Source organism: Anastrepha ludens, chromosome 4, assembly GCF_028408465.1.
Source record: "Anastrepha ludens isolate Willacy chromosome 4, idAnaLude1.1, whole genome shotgun sequence".
Classification (NCBI taxonomy): Eukaryota; Metazoa; Arthropoda; class Insecta; order Diptera; family Tephritidae; genus Anastrepha; species Anastrepha ludens.
Genome location: NC_071500.1, coordinates 129428931 through 129449592, shown reverse-complemented (window position 1 = coordinate 129449592; position 20662 = coordinate 129428931). Strand labels below are relative to the sequence as shown.

At 37.2% G+C, this 20662-nt stretch overlaps 1 protein-coding gene across 1 annotated transcript; it reads left to right on the top strand.

Annotated features, from left to right (window-relative positions):
• The first annotated feature begins 1613 nt into the window (after window positions 1-1613).
• LOC128861193 (GDP-Man:Man(3)GlcNAc(2)-PP-Dol alpha-1,2-mannosyltransferase) lies at window positions 1614-19608 on the top strand. The gene is made up of 5 exons (XM_054099145.1): window positions 1614-1723; window positions 1785-1977; window positions 10904-11362; window positions 14114-14790; window positions 19368-19608. Exons 1-5 carry the CDS (start codon window positions 1710-1712, stop codon window positions 19447-19449), a joined length of 1425 nt encoding a protein of 474 aa, XP_053955120.1. The 5' UTR covers window positions 1614-1709; the 3' UTR covers window positions 19450-19608.
• The last annotated feature ends 1054 nt before the right edge of the window (window positions 19609-20662 follow it).

Genomic DNA, 20662 nt, shown 5'->3' with positions numbered 1-20662 from the left:
TCCAGCGGGACAAAACTGCACTTTGCTCTTGGAATGCATGCATCTGTGTTTCAAGCGGAGGTGTATGCAGTTCAAGAAGCGATGAACTTTGTTGTGGAAAAACGATGGAGAGGCAGATCTATATGTGTCTGCAGCGACAGCCAAGCAGCGCTTATGGCCTTAGACAGCCCTCAAACCACATCAGGGGTAGTGAAGTCCTGTAAATCCAGGCTGAACTATGTCGGCAGACATAATAGCCTGATGCTAACATGGGTCCCGGGACACGTGGATATCGCGGGTAACGAGACCTCTGACTCCTTAGCTAAGATGGGCTCTGAAGCCAACTTCTTTGGCCCAGAGCCCGCTTTGCCACTCCCCTCTGCGGCCATCACGGCCACGGTTAGCAAATGGGTAACTACTACCCACAAGCGAGCTTGGCAGGCTGAGAGAGGCTGCAGATGGACAAAACTGATGTTACCTGTCATGTCCGATCGACTGTCGCAAACCCTTCTGTGATTAAGCAGAGGGGAGTGCAGACGGCTGGTTGGACTGATGACGGGCCACTTTCTGTGGGCAAAGCACATGGAAAGGTTGGGCATCTCAGACAGTGTACTCTGCCCAGCTTGTGAAGAGGAGGATGAGACGGCGGACCACTTCCTGTGTGTCTGCCCCGCCTTCGCTCGAATCAGGTTTGAGGTCTTTGGCACTGATGTGTTAAGAAGCGACCATCTTGGCTCCTTGGCACCACAAGATCTACTCAGATTTCTTCGGAGATCGGGTAGATTTAAAGAAAATTAAAAGAGAATCCAAGTGTAGTACAATGGACTCAATTAATGTCTGAGTGCTGCACTTGCTAGTTGTCCCGACAAAAAAAAAATAAAAATAAAAAAAAACAACCATTAAATTTCGTATGTTTATTCATTTATTATTTTCTAAAGAGTTTATATATGAGATGTCTGGCAGCACAAGATAGGAGAATTGTTGGTCGATTTTACAAATTTTTAGATCAACTGCCAGTACTGCTTTCAAAGGCTTTTCTTCATAGAAATTGTTATAGTGGAATATTTTGGAGTTTTTGGATTGTTTAATTATTATTAACGACATAAAGAAAAGACAAGGAGAAGGAATAGCTAATTTAATTGCACAATTGCTACTCGTCATTAATCCGAAATCCGTGAACGACGTTTACTGGGGTTTCAAAAAAGTATGGCAGCAATACGCATGCGAAATTCGATATTACATTTTATTATACGCAATAAGAGGACAAACCGTCTATGGGCACACGTTTCTTCTCTAATAGGAATGCATAATGACTATTATTTAACAAAATTTTATTAGAACTATGTCTACAAACCTCTTTTCTTTGCCGGCGTCCAATTTATTTAGTTATTACTTTGACATTTATCTTAACATTCGTAAAAAGAAGGATCTATTACGCAGAAAACACAGGGTTGTATGTAACCAAGTATGGTAATAATCTAGTATTATTTTATAATCTCAGATTTAGAGAGAAAATTTTTTTACGGGTAAAATCTCGTTTTCTTACGGATTGTAACCAAGGACGATACGACCCGTGTGTGATGAGCCTAACTAAAAATCGATAGCCAAAATATCGAGGTTGCTTTCGATAAGTGGTAATGTAGTTCATTTTGAGAACTTGTCTGCAAAACGTATTAACATTTGTTTTTAACAGATGACGTGGGTGATGTTTAGCTAAACATTTTTCTACGATGTTTTCAATAATGTAGGTAGGTAGCAAATGTACAGTTGAAGGATACTTATCAACATACTCCTATTATTTGAAGATTCGCAATAGTCTTGTCGACTTTGGTATTTTTTTCCGTATCTCTGTTCAGTCTTCGTAATTGGCTGCAAGGATGTAAAAGAAAACTTAAAGGATCTTTTGATGGCACAGTCAACATAGGAATTTTTCATCCATATTGTAATGCTGGTGGAGGTGGTGAGAGGGTGTTGTGGTGCGCAGTACGAGCTCTGCAGGTAGGGGCTTATTCTTTTCTGAAAATGAACATTTACTTAATTTTGGGCTAGGACTCCTTACGATGCCCCGTCACTTGTTTTGAGAGAAATATTACGAATTTTCCATTGAAATTCACAGGAGATGTTGATTTAGTGCTTATTTCGCTGAAACTAGCACCAACACTATTCAGTTAATAATAGTTTTGATATTTCTTAATAAAATTTGTTTTTTAACTTCACCAAATTTTGATACAATAAGTGCACTTATCACATTTATTTTAATAATTATTAAAACTGTGTAACATACATACACGTTTCTAACACTTTTTATTAATATATACCATAAATTAAAAATTAAATTGCATTTTGACGTGATAACGTCTTATAATTCGATGTAGCCGGCTGCACGCACCAAAAAATGCTGCGTTATCTTGCTCATGCGGCGTTGCCTTGCTTGAACAGCAAGCGAGAGCGTGGATGAACGACAAAGAGGCACAATCGGCCTCCGCGTTCGGCAACGTTCGACATCTGGCTCTCTCCTACTTCAGTGAGCATATATATGTATGTATATGCGCAAATGTATATAAATTCACATACAGTATAATCTCGATAATTCGGACAATTAAATACCAGAGGTTGTCCGAAATATCGAATTTTCCGGATTATCGAGTGGGTAAAAAATTTAATAGAAATCAGTAGATCAGTAATTAAATGAAATAAACTTTTATTTACTCTTAAATTGATTAATATTCAATGAGTAATATGTACACATATTAGTTTTTATTCGGCCGTAAAATAATTCAATATATTCGTTTGCCGCAATTTTGTTTCATTTCTCTTTCTGAAGGCAATATCTCTGAGACTCACAAGTTTTAAAATGTCTCCGGATGAAAATTTCTGTTCCTCTGCATATTTAATACAACTATCAAATGCGACAATAGCTTCAGAGTGCGAAATTTTAGGATCTTGACTTTCATTTTCGTCAAGACTGCTGTTCTCGTTATCTTCTTCCTCAATCTCGTTGATATCGAAATCAGTGTCGTCATTCAACCACTCAGTAATCTCGTTATCATTATACATATGCATCAGGGGATATTTCAACAAGAAGATCAATTATTTTAGTTGAGCTGCTGGGCCGTAGCATCGCAAGAGGCAAACCATCATCTGAGTCCCATTCTTCGTCATAAAGAATTTTGTTAAAACATTTTCTGAGCACGCGTTCATCCACATTTTTCCAAGCATTAGACGATAAAAAAGCCACATCTTTTAATGTAAAGTGTTTTAAAGATTCCGGGAGATTGCTCGTTGGGCTGGACAAAAGTAGAGACAAAAAACTCTTCCGATAGTTTGTCTTTAAAATTCGGATAGCATTTTGGTCCATTGGCTGTATAAGAGCCGTGCAGTTTGGTGGCAAAAACATAACATATATGTCCTTATCGACATCCGACAGTGATTGGGGATGGCAAGTTGCATTGTCTAGCAGTAAAATGGCTTTGGCTGGTAAATTCTTTTCCTTTAAGTAACGCTTTACTTCTTTAACGAATGAGTTTTCAAACGAATTTTTAAAGATTTGCTCTGTCATCCAAGCATTTTTGGTATGGGAGTACCCAAGCGGAAGGTTTACATTTTTAAACGCTCTGGGGTTTTTGGCTTTCCCTATCATGAACAATGGAAGTTTATGTTCTCTGGTTGCATTACAACAAACTAGAAGTGTTACTCTTTCTTTTCCAATTTTGCGCCCGGTGCGGATTTTTCATTATGCAATGCAAGGGTTTTTTCTGGAAGTTTTCTCCAAAACAAAGCAGTCTCATCTGCATTATAAACCTGATCATACGTAATGCCCATTTCTGCAATTTTCTTTCGCAATTTTTCAATAAAGGGTTGCACAGCAGTAGAATCATTGGAAAGTTTTTCGCCAGATATTTTTAAGAATTTAATTCCATATCGGGAACGAAAATTACTAAACCAACCATTACTAGCCACAAATTCCACACTTTGTCCGTAAATTTGGGAACAGAATTGTTTGGCTTTTCTTTGGTGATTTCCGAGGAAATCGGTGCATTGTTTCGTCTTGCGTTTACAAACCATTTATACAAGTGGTCTTCCATCTTTTCAAACTCCGCAGGTCGCATAGTTTAACGCTTTCCAAGGCCACATTCTGTTCTAGCAATGTAACTGCAAAATATAATCAAAGGAGTGTAAACTCTTCTTACAAAATGTTTTCGTTTTTTACCTATCAATCTTTAATCCACTTGATTTTATGTCCGAAATTGTAGATTTACCTACATTGTATTGCGCAGCTAACTGTCGAATTGTCTGTCCTTCACTTAGTTTCTTAAGAACTTCTTTGTTAAAAACGTATGTTTTTTCTTAGCTGCTGGTGCCATAGTTAAATTTATACAGTCCACAGTTAAAGAAATTATGGAGTTAATGTTTGAAATTAGCTACTGAACTACACGTTACGCAAATAAGCTTATGAATATGAATTAGGAGGCTGACGAGCACTTAAACGCACTATTCACGCAAAGTAGTTAGCAGGGGAGGATTATAAAATAAAATAAAAAATAACGGAATTCCTTTTTATTTCAGCATATTCACTGGATAATAAAGAAGTGTCCGAATTTTAGAGGTACATGAATACGTGGTGTCCGGATTACAGAGACTTCTATAGAAAACGTTTTGGTGTCCGGATTACCGCGCTGTCCGAATTACCAAGATTAGACTGTATTTGTATTTGCATATGCCTTCTTCCTGTGTGCGCATGAACCATTTCTCTGTTGAGAATACTACGATGATTCGAGTGTAATTTGTCTTGAAAAAGTCAAATCGATGATGGTGCCTCTTAAGTTGTTGACTTATTAACGTCTTATTCACAATCGAAATTGAACATATCTTTCATGAATTTGATAAATGTTTCGTAATTTTTTACCTTTGTGTAAATGTATCTTCATCAATTCCATTGCGATTCCATTTACCTCCTTCTCTATATCCATACAAAATATCTATCAAACAAATAAAATTAAAATTTTCTTTTGAAAAATGCCCCCGTTCCATCTGTACTTGTTTTAAATAAAATATATTTATAAATTTATATATATATATATATCAAATAAAATTTATGTATAAGTATATATACATATATATATATATCAAATATTAATATTTAATATTTTTCAAATAAAACATATGTATGAAATATTAATAATAACTTTTTTTTTTTGTTTGAATACAAATCTAAAAACCCACCAAATACAAACCCGTAAACTCAAAATGCATACAATCAAACATACTTTACTAAAAATCAAGCATTAATATATATATGTATATATAATATAAAAATAAACTGAAAAATTTTGGCGGCCGCCGTAGCCGAATGGGTTGGTGCGTTGGTAATCACCATTCGGAATTCACAGAGAGGTCGTTGGTTCGAATCTCGGTGAAAGCAAAATTAATAAAAACATTTTTCTAATAGCGGTCCCCTCTCGGCAGGCAATGGCAAACCTCCGAGTGTATTTCTGCCATGAAAAAGCTCCTCATAAAAATATCTACCGTTCGGAGTCGGCTTGAAACTGTAGGTCCCTCCATTTGTGGAACAACATCAAGACGCACACCACAAATAGGAGGAGGAGCTTCGCCAAACACCTAACAGAAGTGTACGCGCCAATTATTTATTTTATTTATTATCTTCTAAAATTGTTTATTTATAAGATGTCTGGCAGCACTACTGCTTGTTGAAATAACCAAAATAGGAGAATTCTTGGTAAATTTTACAAATTTTGAAATCAAACAACTTAAAAACTATAACCCCGCGCTAGGTGAGGTTTACACTTTTAGAAAGTAGAATACCCCCCTTATAACCCTTTTTTTATAATACACGGGGATTATATGGAATATTTCCCCCCAATTATTCCGGAAATAATAGTTTGGCAATTATTTGCCTTCAAAGTGCCCTCGTGAACCTCACTATAGTTTGCACATTATAATATAGGGCTTGTTCGAGGCACATAATAAAAGCGGCAATACTACTGCACTGATGACAATTTGCAACACTGTTGCAATTGCTCAACTGATACATTTTTGATGTTCGGCAAACAAAGAATTTTTGATGCCGATTTATTTGTATTCGCGCGCAACATTTGCCGAATTTTTGACACTTCGAACGTGATGCTTTTGATAATGTTGCCAGAATTTTACATCGAACGTAATACTTCACAAATCATGCAACACTGCGGTTGTGATTGAAGCTCGAATAAGCCCATATATGTATGTATTTTTCTACACTTCATTAAGTATACACTCACATGCGTTTTTTTACTTATTTTTATACTTTTGTTCAAAATATTTCAATGCAAATGCATTTACCCATATCATCCCTTTCCAATCTTAAACGCGAATAAGAATTCATTGGAACTGACAACAGTGTAGTGTTGCCGGATGCCTGCAAAGGAAAAAAAAAACTAGGGTCTGTCAGACTCACGCACGGTAGAAGTGAAACTTCTAAGTTGGTTGTTCCATGCATGGGAGCCCCGGTTTAGATCTCTCCCCCCTCTCTCGTGTTAAATTCAGGTTTTCATATTTTTTTTTCTATATCACTCCACATAAATTTGTACTATTTATTTTTGTCCTTATTAGCTTCAAATTTGACACTTGGGTGCAGTGTTGCACTTGACGCTGACATTTCTTTGCACTTCCAATGGTATTTTTTGCCTACTTTTGGCGCGTATTTTTTGCCTACAATTTGCTTTGATCACCGAAACGGTTGAAATGTCATTTTACAACCTTCTACTTCAACTATCGTTACTCGTTTGGCAAACGCACTCATTGTATCGCTTCGTCTCCTCCATACCTACCATCTATTTACTTCACAGCAGTTTCTTATTGCTTTCCCGCTTACACACATTCAATCGGCGCTTTATCTGATACTCACACACAGCACTCATTTGCACGGGCTATGGCTATCTATAATACCCGTTGTCGGTTGTCGATTGTCGGTTGCCTGCATGTCGCCAGTCTACTTCAATGCTTACTTGTGTGCTATATACATTTCAGTTCATTTCAGGCGTGTCTCGGTGGCTCCCTCACATCGTTCAGCGCTTGCGATGCGAGAGAGCGAATAGGCGAGAGTGGGAAGGAGCAGCTGCTCCTTGGCCCCGCCCATTTGATTGATTTCGGTAACGCTCCGAACTTACCGTTTCACTCGCCTATTTTCAATCTGCCTTGGGGCCCCCGACGCGCCTAAAGAAGTTTCACTTCAATAAAAATATGAAAAAAAATGAAGTATTTCAGTTCAGTGTTGATGATGGGGATATGGTTATTGTGCCTCCTTACTACACACACGCATATGCCGTTTTAATTTTGGGTTTAACGCGGAAAGAGTTCTACGCAAAAATTCTGTAATTGCGTAACCGGAGTTGGACTGATGAGGGTAATTTTTTTTTAAGCGTGGCCGAGTTCTATACAAAATAATGTGGACGCGTGTCCAGATTTGGACTGATGAGGGTTAGTTTTTTGAAGCGCGCCCACGCGGAAAGGAGTTCTACGCAAAAAATACTGTGGATGGCGTGGCCGGAGTTGGACTGATGAGGGTGAGGGCCAAAGACCGCCCATCCTTAAAAAATTCGATGCAAAAATTGTGCAAATTTGCAAAAACCCTTGTAGTCGAAGTTCCTATAAATTTCAATTTTATATATTTATTCGAAAATGTTTCTCAATTCTAAACTATAGTAAAAACTACTGAAGATTTACAAACAACCTTCCCCTGAACTTCTCTGCATGCGGATTTTGTTCTTATTTCAGGTATCAGGTAACACCAGCGTTTCGCTAAATTATACAACTTTAACAATAAATTACTTAAAAACTATTAGCCTCCGGAATGTGCGGTTTTCATTGTTAAGAGTAACTGCGTTGTGGAGGATGCCCCACGTGCTGGTCGTCCTGAAGTCTTTAACTCCGACGCCTTGCTCGAACTCGTGGAAGCTGAGCCAAATTTGACAGTCGATATGATAGCTCATAGGCTAAATTCATCGCATGGAATGGATCACAGGCACCTGGTTCAGTTGGGAAAGGTTTCAAAGGTTGGAAAATGGGTTCCGCATAGACTTTTCGTCACCAACCTTCAGCAGAGAGTGAATGTGTGTTCTCAGCTGCTGCAACGGCTTGAAAATGAAAGGACAAAACATTTTTTGAGCAGGGAATTAAAAATTTGCCTAAACGTTGGGAAAACATTGTAAATAATGAAGAAAAATATATTATTGATTAATAAATACTTTAAACATATCTTTTATTAGTTTTAAAACCACCTTTAAAAAACGCACGAACTTATACTGACCAAATTCTTGTTGAAAATTGTACCTTTACAATTGGTAAGGGAGTCGCGAAGGATAACGGAGACGGGATATAGGCCGTCAAAGTTTTTGCATTTAATAAATTTGTCAGCAACTTTAAAAGATTTTGTTAGAATCAGCAGGCTACCATCGCGTAAGACGCTTACTGAGAAGGATTCGGTGCTAATATCATCAACAGCCATCTTTTTAGCAAAGACGCTGCATTTTGATAAAGAGTTGGATTTAATGATAATGAATTGTGGATCATTACAATTATAAATATGAAAGAAATCTTTATTCGCTTCGTTCTACCATCAGTGAAATTAGCATACTATCGAAAAGTATACTAAATCGATTCCCCGAAGGAATCGTGAGATTTTTTCATATATATATATATATATATATATAATTGGCGCATACACTCTTTTTGGGTGTTTGGCCGAGCTCCTCCTCCTATTTGTGGTGTGCGTCTTGATGTTGTTCCACAAATGGAGGGACCTACAGTTTGAAGCCGACTTTGAACGGCAGATATTTTTATGAGGAGCTTTTTCATGGCAGAAATGCACTCGGAAGTTTGCCATTGCCTGCCGAGGGGCGACCGCTATTAGAAAAATGTTTTTCTTAATTTTGGTGTTTCACCGAGATTCGAACCTGCGTTCTCTCTGTGAATTCCGAATGGTAGTCACGCACCAACCCATTCGGCTACGGCGGCAGCTAGATTTGTTCATAAATTTGTGAAAATGAACTTAAACTAATTGCACATTTTTAAAACACTATAATTACAAGTTTTATCGGTATAAGATTGAAAATATTCAGTTTTGGATTAGACATGTGATCCAAAAACTATGAAAAATTGAGAGGCAAAATTAAAAAACAAAATTTGTATAAAGGCGTGTAGAAAACTTAAAAAACTGGCCATGTAGGTGAAACCTTTCCCATGGCTTTAACAAAATTTGAAAAAGAAATTATCACAGTGTAATTAATGATTTTTGTTTTTACCAAAGAATTATATGAAAAATTATATATAACTTGCTGATTGGTTAACAGATTCTCCAGATATTAGAAAATTGTATGATCTACCTTTTTCCTTTAATTCAAAACCGTTATTTGGCAATATCTTGAAAACTATATAAAAAAACATCTACACGCTTTGCAAAAACAAAAACGACGTTATCATTGAAAATTAGTCCATAAAATCTAAAAGACAAAAAATTTAAATTGTTGGCTTTATTGCGTATTTGTTATTGTTATTAACTTCACTAGATTCTCCATCTTCTCTTTCCGAAGAACTATCGACAACTTTTTCAACATTGTCTCTTTTAAAATCCTATACAAAAATAATGTAAAATCTACTTATAGTTACATATCTGACAATTATGAGTATGCTCAACAATACATCCTATGTTCTAACGGCCCATTTCCACGCGTTTTAACATCCAAATTCTACACAGTCAAAAATTCCGCCTTCTAACTTGCGAATTCTACACATTTTAAAAATTCTGCGTTTAAAATTCTACGCGACACAAAAAATAATATTAATACATTTATCAGGTGTAAGTGTTTGATAGGTTTACATATTTTACTTGCGTGTTAAAAAATTATGTCGATTTTCGTACTGTGTGCGTTGTTTTGTTTTTAGATTAGTTTTACATTTTTAAGATTATTATTATTATGATCTGGTGTTTTTAAGATCCTGAGAACTTAAACTGAAAATACAAACCGACATATTGTTGGAATTAATTTTTTGTATTATAATTTGGTGGATAATTTTATGGTATTTATTTTTGAATATGGTATATCTAAACCGCGGCTACGGTTAATAGTCCATTCGTTCACTTCAATTTTTACACCGTCTTGTTTGAACCAAATATTGTCGATGTGATTTTGGGAAGCAAAAATTTAGTCAGCATAGCCCGGCAGCGCCGCATGGTAACGGCAGCTCCTTCCTTACGATTCCTGATGTTCTTTACTGAACAGAAATGTTAACATAGTTTGTTATTCTCAGCGGTCAAACTAGTTATCGATATCTAAAGTTTTCATGCAGCTAAAAGAAATACAAAATGTGTGTACCTGTTTTTTGAGTATAGTTGAATTGAGCAGAATTCAGCAACAAATAACATAAAGCAATGAATCTCCGACAAGTGGAGTTATTCATTTAAGAATCCGTTCATAATAAAATTTTGAGAAAACCCTAACTATTTTTAACCTATATATGATTTTACATTACACTACGGGCGGCCGCTGTAGCCGAATGGGTTGGTGCGTGACTACCATTCGGAATTCCCAGAGAAAACGTTGGTTCGAATCTCGGTGAAACACCAAAATTAAGAAAAACATTTTTCTAATAGCGGTCGCCCCTCGGCAGGGAATGGCAAACCTCCGAGTGTATTTCTGCCATGAAAAAGCTCCTCATAAAAATATCTGCCGTTCGGAGTCGCCTTGAAACTGTAGGTCCCTCCATTTGTGGAACAACATCAAGACGCACCCCACAATAAGAGGAGGAGCTCGGCCAAACACCCAAAAAGAGTGTACGCGCCAATTATATATATATATATGATTTTACCTTTCTGTATGTTTAATTTATATTCGTAAATGTAATTCGATTTTTATTTATATAATTTTAGGCTAAATATGACAATATTAAAATTGTTATATACACTGGAGATATCGATAGTTCACCGAACAGCATTTTAGAAAAGGCGCAACGTACTTTTAATATAAATGTAGACAAACAAAACACGAGTTTTGTCTATTTAAAGCGTCGAGCGTTAGTGGAAGCTAAGCTGTATCCGTATTTTACATTGTTGGGACAAAGCCTTGGATCACTTATTTTGGGAATGGAAGCACTTTGCAGATTCCCGCCTGATATTTATTTAGACACAACAGGATATGCTTTCACTTTGCCATTGTTTCGTTATGTTGGCGATTGTAAAGTGGGATGTTATGTACACTATCCTACAATAAGCATGGATATGCTACGACGTGTTCAACAGCGTGAATATTGCCACAACAACCAGACGTATGTGGTTAGAAATCCGTTCATCACCTGGATGAAGCTTATTTACTACCGGATTTTTGCGAAGGTTTGCATATAAATTTACCGTTATGCACAGAAAAATAGCGAACTTCCCCACAATATCATATAATGATGATTATTTTTACTGGATGACTTAGTGGAACAATTATTTTTGTTCTTTTATTTGAGATTATCAAACAAACAAAAAAATAATAATAATAATGCGTAGTAAATAACAATTCAATACAAACAAGCATAAAGAGTTTGAAAAATCGGAATTTATCACATTTTGAACTGGACATTGAAATAGCCAACTTTTACTGATCTGTAAAAAAAATATTATTTAAAATTTTTAAATTGTTTATTTAATTACTTACCTGATTAGTTTCTGGTTGAGCATGTATTACTTTTTAAAACTACTTCACATCTGCGAGGTAAACTTTCTATTAAATTTTGGTATCTCACCAAAGAAATAAAGTTCCATAAAGTTCCTTGCCATAGTTCATTGGCACATTTAATTCTTTTTACCCAACTTTAACCTCAATATCGTTCTACAGATTTTCAATAGGTTAAGGACCGGGGCTTTGTGTTATACACTCCAGAACTGCAATTTTTTCTTTGGAAAGCCAATTTTCAACCACTATTGCTGTATGCTTGGAGTAGTTATCATGCATAAATAACCAGTTTAGTGGCATGGACTCGAAGGAATATGGGGCTCCAAGTGATTTTTTTATTCTCACTATTGGTCCCAATCCATTCTAAAAAAATTATCCGTAATTATTAATTAATTATCTTAAGTAATAATTGAAATGTAGCTGCGCTATTTCGTTGTCCAACGCAATAATAAGCATTTCGAATAAAATACCACAAAAAGAAACATTAAAAACTTAAAAGGACTTATTGTCCGATACTAAATAACATTGGCATACAAATATGTACGAATATCAGTTAATCTTCTAAGTCCGCTATTTTTCTAACCATAGCGGTATATCTTAAAAATTAGTTTATCTCAGAGTAAGTACAAATGCAGTTTATGCAGGAAGTCTGAAATTGATAGGGTAGTATCCGTATTTAGAGGTACGTAGATATACGCTCTCGACAATTGTGTAGCTCGAGGCCGACAATTTATCCTAATATTTTTTGGTAATATTGGCAATATATTGTGTGATATACTTATTCTGGTACAATTTAAGTCCGTTATAGATATGAAATTATAATACTTTTTTCAATTAACTTTTATTTCATTTTACACACGCCTTCAAACGATTAGGACATTCAGCTATTGCGGTACTCACGGTTTCCATGGATATTAACGTCGCTGTTCGAACAAGAGGTTGTTTGAGACTCTCCAAAAGTCTGTGAGGTCTCCGACAGGCCATGTTCTCCAATTTTGACCACAACCTGGAGTCCAATGGGTTCAGATCTTGACTTCTAGACAGCCAATCTTCTGCGACTATGAACCCAGGAATATTGTTTTTTAGTCACTGCTGTGTGGTTTTTGCCTTATGGCTGGAGCGAAATCTGTCTGGAAGATCCAGCACTCTCCATTGAAGGGAGTACTGCTTAAATGCTTCACCACGCCTTCTGAGACATCCCTTAGTGCACTTTGCACCGGTCTTAACCCCTTTTTCGCAGAAATGAAGAGATGTAACGTCTTTACAAGACACTCTCCTCCAAACCATTATGGAGGTTGGATGTGGCCACGCTGAACCCTTGAAACCCCTTTTTAGCATAGATTTTGTCGTTTTGTTTATTAAAAACTTCATCAACAGTGAAAATTGAAAAGAATATTTCCATGGCCGTTGACCATGTGCTACCGAAGAAGCTGCTTGCATCTGTCGAGTCTAATTTTCTTCAAGTGCTTTGTCAAAAGACGACCAGTTGAGCGACGGAAGGCTTTCATGTGGAGATTATATCTAATTAGTCTTAGCATGGATCTGGTCGATATATTTATTTCCCTGGACATAGTTTTCTGCTTTCTAAGGAGATTTTCGCGAATTATTTCTAGAACAGCTTTTATGGCTGCAGTGGTTCAAACCACGCGAGGATGACCACTTTTTTTCTGTCTGTCACTTCAGACGTTTGGGAAAAACTATTGATCGTGTGGCAAATAATCATTCTCGAAATATTAAGTTTTTTTTAGCAATTCGTAAATCTCACTAGCACTTTTGCCAGACTTTTGTAATGCAATGACTGCAATGCGATTTTCCTTAGCTCTCCAATCCATTGTTAACAAACGAAATTTGCCACCAAACTGGGCATAATTTGTGAGAACTTTTTTCTGCGAATTTGTTCTCGCCGTATGCATTGTAAATTTTGTCAAAGAATATGTATAATAAAATTGAATTGATTTACTTCCTTTAAATTAACAATTAAATTTTTCGCACAACTATTTTGGCGAACTTGTGTGTGCAGTAAACTAAAATCAGCCGAACAACACTCACCCTCACTTTTTGTGGAGGGTAAAAAATGCGGCAGTTTTCACAGGTTAGAATGTAACAGCTTTCTCAGCCCTGTGAAAATGCTGAGAAAAGAATACGAAAATTTGACAGCCTTAGGGCAGAGCAGAATAAATTTATGTAGTTTCATTGAAAAGATGGCAGAAATCTCACCAAATGTTTATACACTTTGGAAAGAATCTGTGACAATATCTCGGAGCTCATAATGAATTTTTCTTATTCTCTGTGTAATTCAAACAGTAAAATGCAAGAAATCGTCAATTAAGGCAAATGTTATTTCTGCTTTTTCAATTCAGCCTTTCACCTACATGAAATATATTTAAAAAAATTGCAAAACATTTTTTATTTTTCTTGTAAAGATGTACAGTTGGGTTGGCCAATGTTCCGATACTATAATGGTTAACTCCACATGGACTGAGAATCATATTCGCGATTTATGGGGGGTGCCTTTTAAAACTCATCGAGTATATCCACCATGTGAAGTAAAACATATTAAAGCGTTAAAACGTAATGAGACTACAGATAAAATCATAATTCTATCCGTTGGCCAATTCCGACCAGAGAAGGATCACCCATTACAATTGCAGGCCATGTATGAACTAAGAACTCTTCTATCACGCAATGAAGAATTATGGAATAAGGTGCAACTGTTCATTATCGGCTCATGTCGAAACGACTGCGATTACGAACGCTTAAAGAATATGCAAGACTTGACAAAGCATCTCTCTTTGGAAAATTCAGTGGAATTTAAAGTAAATGTTCATTTCCAAGAACTCCTTCAATTGTATCAAAAAGCAGGAATTGGAATTCATACAATGTGGAATGAGCACTTTGGAATCGGCATTGTCGAGTGTATGGCAGCAGGCATGATAATGATTGCACACCGATCAGGAGGTCCGTTATTAGATATAATCGAGACGTCAGAAGGAAGTCAAAATGGATATTTAGCAACAAATGCTGTCGAATACGCCAATTGTTTATTGAGTATTATATGTAATTCGGAGGAATTAAATAATACAATTCGCAGTGCTGCAAGGTGAGTGTAATTACTTAGAATAAAGTAACTGAAAATAGATTAGTTTCATACAGAAAGAAATACCCGTTGTTTAGTAGAGAGTTGAATATTTTGCCGCGGTTATTCATAATTGTAAGTTTGGTTTTCTGTGCTTGGCCATCATCCACTTGAAAGAACGTGCTAATTGGATTAGATATACATATGTCATGTATGTCAAGAATGAGCCTTGACATTGAAAATAAATTAAGTTTTTCGATTTCAATAGAAAGAAATAGCACTCTTTATCTATCTTTGACTTCTTTGTACTGATTCATATTTATTCACAGCTTTTAAAGGGAATTAATAAAAATAACTTCAAATTCTCTGGAAAAAACAACAACTAAAGTAACAAAAACAAATAACAAGCTATTTTGATACTGTCAATAAACAGTTTTTTATAAATTTTAATACAGGCTGTTTTATTAAATATATAATGTGAATACGTAATTTTTTGATTAATTTACTATTTGGTATGCAGTTTTTAATGCTGCTGCATTCTTTGAATGCCTTTTAGCGACTCTTTTCTTAAAAACGGCCCACAAATGTTCAATCACATTTATGTCGCGACTCTGGATTGGTGTATTTATAACTTTACCGCAATTGTAGAGAAGCCATATCTGCACATTATGCTCCTTATGCTTTGGATTGTTATATTGGTAACATTTAAAATCTGGTTTATTCTTTTTTACCTTTGTCTCGTCGCAAAACGTAACGTTGTCCCAAAAATCTTCTGCTGCAAAAGTGTGCTTCAAAGCAAAAGCGTTTTTCTACATTTTTTGCAGACAGCAATGGTTTCTTGCATGCTGATCTCGATGAATATTTGTGGTGCAGTATGGTTTGATGCACTGCTTCATGATAGAGAACAATACCACACTCCTCGTTAAGCTTCATTGCAAGTGTTCTCAAGGAAATTCTCGGGCTTTGATCCAATTTTCGGATCATCGCGCATTCTTCTGCACGTCCAGTAATTTTAGTTTTAGACCCACTTGCACGCTTTTACTATCTACCCTTTTTTCCACTCAATTTATAACATTATAATGTGTCTGACGAATTACCGAAAACATTTCAGACAATTCCTGAAACTTTTACCCAAGTGGTAGTTATAATATAATAATTGTGTATCAAAGGATAATCTTTTTCCAGCAATTTTAAAGACACAGTGCTGAAATTTAAAGTCCTAATAAAGCAAGAATTTTTCACTGAATGATAAAACGAAAGCATCAAAGTGATCATTGGAAAACAGAAGTAACAGTAAATCCAAGACAGAGATAACGGTAAATCCACATTCTAAAGAAATTTAAAAAAGCAAAATGTAAAAACAGTTTATTAACGGTGTCGAAAGAGTGTTTTATATGTTTTTGTTACTTAACTTGTTTTTTTTCCAAAGAATTTGAAGCTTTTTTAATATATATCATATGATAATTGCCGCGTACACCCTTTGGTGTTTGGCCGAGCTCCTCCTCCTATTTGTGGGGGGCGTCTTGATGTTGTTCTACAAATAGAGGGACCTATAGTTTTAAGCCGACTCCGAACGGCAGATATTTTTATGAGGAGTTTTTTCATGGCAGAAATACACTCGGAGGTTTGCATTTGCCTGCCGAGGGGCGACCGCTATTAGAAAAATGTTTTTCTTAATTTTGGTGTTTTACGAGATTCGAACCTACGTTCTCTCTGTGAATTCCGAATGGTAGTCACGCACCTTGATTCCATGTGTAGAAGTCCACGCAAGTGTGGAAAATTACTGATCGCCATTCACTTGGGAGTGGCTAGGACGATTCTTCTGCATATGGTTCAAGCAGCTCACAACGTCCAAACACAAAGCTGCACCCACAACAGACAGCCAGAAGATTCGCCACTCGACTCTCACTCCTGCTCTCAGAGAGTACTGCCCAAGAAACCGGCATGCACGAGCAATGGAGAAACATTTCTCGTTCTCTACGTACCGCCGCCGAAGAAGAAATCGGATACCGGCGAGCCCGAGAAAACAGTTGGTACGACGAAGATCCCGATAACCCAATCGTTGACGACGGAATTGTCGTTCCGCTAACCGACCATGACGAGGTGAGAATAGCAATAACACGGCTAAAGAACAACAAAGCCGCGTGCGCCGGTGGACTGCCGGCTGAGCTATTCAAACATGGCGGCGAGGAGCTGGTAAGGTGCATGCATCAGCTTCTATGCAAAATATGGTCGGATGAAAGTATACCTGCCGATTGGAATTTTAGTGTGCTCTGCCCAATCCATAAGAAGGGCGATCCTGCAATCTGTGCCAATTACAGCGGGATTAGTCTTCTAAATATCGTCCATAAGGTTCTAGCGAGCGTATTGTGTGAAAGAAGCCCACCGTCAACCAACTGATTGGACCTTATCAGTGTGGCTTAAGACCTGCAAAGTCAGGCTTTAGACCAATACCATCTTTTCGTCGATTTCAAAGCTGCATTCGACAGTACGGAAAGGAGTTACTTGTATGCCGCGATGTCTGAATTTGGTATCCTCACGAAACTAATACGGCTATGCAAGATGACATTGCTCAAAACCAGCAGCGCCGTCAGAATTGGGAAGGACCTCTCGTTGTGGTGTGACTTCTTTAACCTGATGTTGGAGAGCATCGTAAGAGCCGCAGAACTTAATCGCTCAGGCTCAATATTTTATAAGAGCGTACAATTGTTGGCGTATGCCGATGATATTGACATCATCGGTCTTAACAACAACGTTGATAGTTTTGCCTTCTCCAAACTGGTTAAAGAGGCAAAGCGAATGGGTTTGGTGGTGAACGAGGACAAAAAGAAGTACCTCCTGTCTTCAAACACACAGTCGGCGCACTCGCGTATCGGCACCCACGTCACTATAGACAGTTATAATTTCAAGGTTAGTAAAAGACTTCGTTTATTTAGGAACCAACATTAACACCGATAACAATGTCAGCCTCTTGCCCACAAGTGCTACTTCGGACAAAGTAGGCAACTGAGCAGTAAAGTCCCCTCTCGACGAACAAAACTAACACTCTATAAGACTCCCATCATGCCCGTTCTAACGTATGGCGCAGAAGTTTGGACGATGACAACATCCGATGAAGCGTCGCTTGGAGTGTTTGAGAGAAAGATTCTGAGTAAGATTTTTGGACCTTTACACGTTAGCAACGGCGATTATCGCAGACGATGGAACGATGAGCTGTATGAGCTTTACGACGACATAGAAATAACGCAGCGAAGAAAGATCCAACGGCTACGTTGGCTGGGTCATGTCGTCCGAATGGATACAAACGCTCCGGCTTTGAAAGTATTCGATGCGGTACCAGCTGGTGGTAGCAGAGGAAGAGGAAGGCCTCCTCTGCGTTGGAAAGATCAGGTGGAGAAGGACTTGACTTCACTTGGTGTGTCCAATTGGCGCCGGTTAGCACGAGAAAGAAACGACTGGCGCGCTTTGTTAAACTCGGCGAAAATCGCGGAAGCAGTTATCGCTCCAATTAAGAAGAAGAAGCAGAAGTCACGCACCAACCCATTCGGCTACGGCGGCCACCGTTAGCTTTTTCTATAATTCCCTATAAATACTGTGAATAAATATGAAAAGAAGTCAAAGATAAATAAATAGTTACATTTGGCGCGTACACCCTTTTTTGAGTATTTAGCCGCGCTCCTCCTCCTATTTGTGGCGTACATCTTGACGTTCTTCCACAAATAGAGGGACCTGCAGTTTTAGCTGACAGCGAAAGGTTTTTATAAGGGGGGTTTTCATGGCAGAAATACACCCTCTGGGGCGACCGCTATTAGAAAGAACCCGTAGAAGCTTTTCCAGTCAAAAATTTATATAGCTTAGGATTTTATAAAAGTTTATAGGAAAGTACGAAATTGGATAATGCGAGTAGAAAAACTATTGTTATAGAATGCAATTAGATTAAAATATGTAAATACTGTTTTAATTATGATTAATAGTTATAATTATAAATTGTATAAGCCAAATATAATGCTGTTAATGAAAGTCAAATTTTAGTCAAAGAAGTCTATGTTGTTGTTGTTGTTGTTGTTGTAGCAGCATTCCCCATAGATTCCCCATACATATACGGGGAATGCTGCTGAAGTGACAGTCCTTGGCCGGATATAAATCCGGGTCGTTCCGGTTACATAGAACCGACTGTCGTGGGAACGAAGAAATAAAATGTAACAGAAATTATTTCACAAATTTAAAAACGCCAACAATACTAAGGAGTCTATGTGTATGAGGATGGTGTTGAAGAACCACTGGCAAGCGATAATAGCTATACATATGTAGGTATGTGGTTATCTCACCGCTACGTGACTATTGCTAGACATCTTAAAATACGCCATAAAATTACAAAATCGTATGTTAGTAAGCCATTAGTACTAATTTTTTTCACAATCCTTTGCAAAGTAATATGTGAAACCAAAATATACTGTTTAGGCATTGATATTTTTTGAAATATTATGACTTCTTTGAAAATCAAATATTTTACCTAGAACTTGTAATTTTGCTCCTATTTAAAGGAAATCAAAATTTATACCAACAATTCATACTGTATTTATTGATTTATATTCTTTCAGATCATCAGTGGAAAGATTTTCAGAGGAAGAGTTCGAAGTCAACTTCCTTCGTGCAATTACCCCATTATTTAATTCAACATGAAGTAAATTTTAGCAAAACCAAAGGATGCTTTTAATAAATCACTGAAAGCGTAGAGAAAAAAGTTACTTGTTTCTGTTTCAAGTGCATTTCTTTTTTAAACACATTGTAATTGGTTGGGCTGATTTTAAAAATATAAACAGTTTTTCGATACCAGCTCTAGTACCAGATCATCACATTTTGCATAGACGATAAAGTAGTTGTTTTGTAGTTTTGACTATTTTACTTTTGTTTATTTATTTATTTTTTTTTTTTCATTATATAAAAACAAACATATACTCGGTTTTTCAAACTTGTGAAAAAATTATGAAAATTCGCAAAATTTTCACCAAAATTTTAAACTTTTAATCAGGGTTTTTAGAATAGTTTTTGGTATACAATTTTATAGCCTATTATTATTTTTAAAGTGCAAGTTCTAAGTGGCTACCAAAAGCGCTATTTTTTTTTAATTTTTTCGCTGACGTCCATTTTGTTCCACATGAAAAAATTTCTCGAACGTACTTAGTTCGGAAGAAAATGAAAATATATTTGGTATTGTTGTCCCATGCATCCGGGTCATTCCGATAACTTTCCGGTCAAGGAAGAGAGGGCTTTAGATTAGAGGAGGGTGACGATCAAATGGCGGCTAATTACAATTATGCTAACCGCTTCAAGCTATTGATGAAATTCACCGGGTTTGTGGTATCTAATTCAGCTTTAACCGCTGAGCTCAGCGAGAGCAAGGCTGCTGAAAGGACTTGAAGCAATACCAAGCCTAGCCGCATGGATACCTAATGGACAATGTCCGCTAAGGATACCCACAATATTCGAGTGCTGTGGCTTCGTTAGCTTTGGAAGTTCTGTCGATCGCTCTCGATTTCAGAGTTTAAGATTTAAAGAGAAGCCGAAGGGCGCAGATCATTTGACTTTACCCAGGCTGCACCACGCGGACGCGATATGCCCTAAACCCTCTAATATACCGGAATAACTCGGGTTTTTCCCGTCCAAAGGCTGCCGCCCCAGTTAACTAGCCCTGTCTTGTGTACCGTATCCCACTCCCAATCTCTCGTCACAGGAGCAATCCCTTGCAGCACGTTTTCTCCAAATACTTCTCTTCAGGGCTGGCGTCCAACCCGACCCTGGATCAGAGGTATTTCATTGCTGCATCTGCCACAAACGGCTCCACCCGAACTCCACCTCGGCTAGGTGCAATAAGTGCAATGGGTGGTGCCATCTT